General features: G+C 55.2%; 1 protein-coding gene across 1 annotated transcript; it reads right to left on the bottom strand.

The window, feature by feature from the left end:
* Positions 1–2,673: 2,673 nt before the first annotated feature.
* Positions 2,674–4,253, bottom strand: LOC141478621 (olfactory receptor 14J1-like). Its single transcript, XM_074167648.1, has 2 exons — positions 3,349–4,253; positions 2,674–2,878 (listed from the first exon to the last, which is right to left on the bottom strand). Exons 1-2 carry the CDS (start codon positions 4,251–4,253, stop codon positions 2,674–2,676), a joined length of 1,110 nt encoding a protein of 369 aa, XP_074023749.1.
* Between the last annotated feature and the right edge of the window lie 525 nt (positions 4,254–4,778).

The following is a 4,778-nucleotide window of genomic DNA, read 5'->3' as shown; positions in this document are numbered from 1 at the left end:
GCCCTGGTAACTCTTGTCCTAGAACCCTTTCCCCCTGTGAGATAAGCTATTCCTGCCCGTTACCAGCAGGCCTGGTGTCTTGGAAATCAAGCCGTGGTCAAAGAACCCAAAGCCCTGCCGGCAGCACCAGGCTCGGAGCAAGGCACTGATCTGCTGGCTCTTCCTATTGACCCCCTCCTCATTCCTGCAACTGGAGGGACAGAGGAGAACACGACTTGTGCTCCTGATCCCTCGACCAGTCGACCCAAGGTCCCGACATCTCCTGGGCATGTTTAGTTTGGAGAAGAGGAGGCTGAGGGGAGACCTCATTGCCCTCTACAAATACCTGAAAGGAAACTGTAGAGAGGCAGGGGTTGGCCTCTTCTCCCAAGGGAATAACGACAGGACCAGAGGAAATGGTATGAAGCTGCGGCAAGGGAGGTTTAGATTAGATATTAGGAAGAATTACTTTACTGAAAGAGTGGTCAAGCACTGGAACAGCCTGCCCAGGGAGGTGGTGGAGTCACCATCCCTGGAGGTATTTAAGAAACGTGTAGACATGGCTCTTCAGGGCATGCTCTAGTGCCCGGGATTGTTGGTTTGCGGTGGGGTGTTGTGTGTGAGGTTGTGGGTGTGGGGTTTAGTTGGTGGGTGCTTTTTTTTTTTTTGGTTTTTTTTTTTGCTTGTTTGTTTGTTTTTGTGTGTTGTGGTTTTTGTTTTTTTTTTTTTATGTGGCTGGACTCGATGATCTCAAAGGTCCCTTCCAACCGCCAAGATTCTGTGATTCTGTGATTCTGTGATCTCTCTTCGTTGCCCCTGGACTTCTTCACAGGACTTTGTCACTGCCTGACAGATCAAACGGGGTTTGATCTGAGGGCCGTACCAGGGAGGGAAGGGTCTTCCTTACATCAATAACCTGGGCCCCAGGGAGGCAGCATCCCTCCCTGTGCAGCGGCTCTGGTCTGCGTATGGGGCCTTCTGTTCCCTTCAGGAGCCAGTCGCCTGTGACAGTGACCTATCTGGGAAGGTGGGGTAGTGGCTGGGCAGGAACCTCTTGCCATTGCCCCCTCTCCTCCAAGTCAGCACATTCCGTGGGGCGGAGAGAGGAGAGGGAGTTCTCTGGAGCAGGGGCTCTGTCTGCCTGCTGGGTTTCTATCCCGGGAGGCTGGCGGCAACTCCAGGGATCCGTCTCTCTCTCTCACATCCCCTGATGGCCCTCAACATGCTCCCCTCCTCCCTGAGCTCCATCCCTAAGCGGAGGAGCTCCTCTCCCAGGGCTCAGCTCCCACAGGCGCTCACCGCTGCCATGGGACACCGGCCTAAGAGCAGGGCACACTCTGCAGCCCCACGTCTGGGGGGCAGCGTGTTCCCAGGAGAGCGCCGTCTGGGAAGCTGCATCCGAAGTGCTGGGTGCAGAGATCACGGGTGCCGTGGTTCTTCTTTCCAGCAGACACCGTTGTTTCCTGGCCGAGTTGGCCGTCTCTCAGTGCTCTCCGGTGCAAACTGCCGTGCAAACTGCTGCGCCCTGACTGTCGTGCCGTGCCCCGTTCTCCCGCCCAGGGAGCCCATCCTTGCCGTGGTGCTCCCAGGGGATGCCCTGCGTGATGCCCACTGGCTGCTTGCTTGCTCAGCCCTAAAAACGGGCTTATTTTATGAGGGGGAAAGTGGCCTCGCCGTTTATGCCTCATTTAGCTCTGCCACCGGTGGTGCTGGCTCCATCCACACCACCTCAGCAGCCGCCCACAACCTGCTGGTTCCCGGCACAGGCCACTTTCCCCGGCTTCGAGAAGCCCCCAAAAGAGCCCCTTGCTGGCCCTCTTTTCCACAATTCCCTTCCCCAGTGGGGACTCACCTGCACTGGAGCTGGGTGAATTGGGTGTCAGAGCCCTGTCTGTGTGCACCCCCACTGCACTGGGATCAGTAGAGACCAATAAAGGTTTTTTTTTCTTTTTATAATAGTCTTTCTGTGTGTGAGCCTTTGTGCAACACTCACAGCTCCCACCCAGCTCCAGTTACTTTGGGATACGATGGTTTCCCTTCTGTACCACGAAGAATCTCAGTGTGAGGACACCGCCCAAGGCTCACACGTGCACCCAGCACAGCGTGAGGCACTCGTCCCCTGAGAAGCTTTCTCTAATGGTGCTCAGTTCCTGCTGTGGGTGAGGACCATCACAGCCCATCTCCAAGCTCAGCCTGGCCAGGATCTCCTGGGACTGGGCAGCCAGGCCATGGTGACCAGCTCCAAGCAGAGACACACACGGCAGGTCCCTGCATGGGATCCCAGCAGGACACATGGAGACCCCCAACACCCAGCCCACAGGGACTGTGGCAACACCTGTCAGCTGAAACTGTGCTGGGGAGCGTGGGGCAAGAGGAGGAGACCTCCTCACTGGGGCTGGACAAGCCCCACTGCCCACCATGGCCCCACAGCCCTGCGGTGAAGGCACCACACAGATCAGGGTGTGTTCATGAGGTGGGGAAAGGTCCCCACCAGCACAGTCCCCGTGGCCACCCTCTGTGCCCCCACCCCCAGCAGCCCCCCAGTTGGACGCTCCGCTCCCCTTGCCCTGGGGCAGCTTCCCCAGGATGGCCAGGGAACATGGCACAGACCAGCTCCTCTCTCTGCCCCTCTCATGACTTGCTTCCTTCTCCAGGAGACCTGGCTCTGCCCCACATGCCCACTGGAGCAGGTCCTCACCTGGCATGGTCACACAGCTCCGCTGCCATTGGGGCTTTCCTCTCCTGGGCACTTCCCAGACCAGTCCAGCCCCCCTCTAGCTCTCTGAGATTTAAACTTTTCTGTTTCCATTCACTTCCCACCCCAGAGTACATGTAGCGTCCCCATCCTCTCCTGACAACTTCAGATTTTTTTCCACATGGACTGAGATCTGCCATCAGCCCCATCATACCTGGGATGGCCCGAGGAAGGGGTCTGGGAGCTCAGGCATCATCTCTACTGCCCCTCTACACTAGAAGTGATCCTATATCTGAGTGCTTGGTGTCTATAAAATCCCTGTGATACCATGATTTTACTCCCCCAAACACAGCAAGAAAACAAGGTGGAAAGACACTTGGAAAGTCCAATTCCATAGACTTGTTTTTTTATTCACCTGTATCAAAGAGAAGCCAACCGTCTTTCTCTGCACTCAGGACATCCCCTTCTGTTGCACAAGGTGACAAGAGGTGACACCTGGTTCTTCAGGGATCAGACACAGCAGGACAAACAAAACAAATGCAATGAACCCAAGCAATTGCCTCTAAGAAGTATTGTCAATGAAGGAAAAGCAGAGCCCTGGATTAAAAAAGAATTCTGGGCACTACTCAGAGAAGCCAAATTGCTGTTAATGGTGCCAGGTCCATGGGATCAGTTTCCTCAGAGCATCCTTGAGCTCCTGGTTCCTCATGCTGTAGATGAGGGGGTTCACTGCTGGAGGCAGCACCGAGTACAGAACTGCCAGCACCAAATCCAGGGATGAGTAAGAGATGGAGGGGGGCTTCAGGTAGACAAACACACCAGTGGTGATAAACAGGGAGACCATGGCCAGGTGAGGGAGGCACGTGGAAAAGGCTTTGTGCTGTCCCTGCTCAGAGGGGATCCTCAGCACGGCCCTGAAGATCTGCACATAGGAGAACACAATGAAAACAAAAAACACAAAGTTGAAAGAGGCACTAACTATAATCAGCCCATCTTCCCTGAGATAGTCTGAGTCTGAGCATGAGAGCTTGAGGATCTGGGGGATTTCACAGAAGAACTGGTCCGGGACATTGCCCTGGCAGAGGGGTATTGAAAATGTACTGGCCGTGTGCAGGAGAGCAGTGAGAAACCCACTGCCCCAGGCAGCTGCTGCCATGTGGACACAAGCTCTGCTGCCCAGGAGGGTCCCGTAGTGCAGGGGTTTACAGATGGCAATGTAGCGGTCATAGGACATGACTGTCAGAAGATAAAACTCTGCTGAGATCAAGGTGGCAAAAATAAAGACCTGTGCAGCACATCCTGAGTCGGAGATCACCCTGGTGTCCCAGAGGGAATTGGCCATGGATTTGGGGAGAGTGGTGGAGATGGAGCCCAGGTCGAGGAGGGAGAGGTTGAGGAGGAAGAAGTACATGGGGGTGTGGAGGCGGTGGTCACAGGCTATGGCAGTGATGATGAGACCGTTGCCCAGGAGGGCAGCCAGGTAGATGCCCAGGAAGAGCCAGAAGTGCAAGAGCTGCAGCTCCCGTGTGTCTGCAAATGCCAGGAGGAGGAACACAGTGATGGAGCTGCCTTTGGACATTTGTTCCATGTACACATGGGGGCCTGTTCAAAAAAGGAAAAGAGAGTGAAGAGTCAGGACAGACACCTCTGAGCAGAACCTCTTCCACTTGTTGCACTACGCTCCCCCAAATGACCTCTGTCCTTCCAGGGAAACCTTGGTGCAGATCCTGGCGTGATCCTTGGTTGGTGCTGGCTGAGGGTGCAATGGGGAGCAGGGGACTCTGCTGGGGGCTCCAGAGGAGTCAGTCATGCTGTGCAGCAACAGGCAGAGAGGAACCAGGAGTGGTCACAGGTTACATCTACCCCTGATGGGAAAGAGCTTCTGACCATTGTCACTCCCAGGTCCCCTGGATGCAGAACAGAGCTCAGAGGGAGGATGTGTGTCTCTGTGTATGTGTTTATTTTTCTGCTGTTGCCCCCGTCCCACCTGAGGAGTCATTTCTGAAGGCAGAAATCCCTGGCATTTTTGCTACACTACAAGTGCTGTTTTGAGAGTCCTGGGAGGCAACAGGACAGACCCACAGTGCAGAAGGAGGAGAGCTGC

Source organism: Numenius arquata, unplaced genomic scaffold (genome assembly GCF_964106895.1).
Source record: "Numenius arquata unplaced genomic scaffold, bNumArq3.hap1.1 HAP1_SCAFFOLD_466, whole genome shotgun sequence".
NCBI lineage: Eukaryota > Metazoa > Chordata > Aves > Charadriiformes > Scolopacidae > Numenius > Numenius arquata.
This window is presented reverse-complemented; position numbering and strand designations above follow the sequence as displayed.

Coding starts and splice junctions, on each gene's coding strand:
- LOC141478621 (XM_074167648.1), bottom strand. CDS start 4,253: ATGTCCAAAGGCAGCTCCATCACTGTGTTCCTCCTCCTGGCATTTGCA. Junction 2,879..3,348: donor CTCAAGGATGCTCTGAGGAA/ACTGATCCCATG, acceptor AGGTATGATGGG/GCTGATGGCAGATCTCAGTC.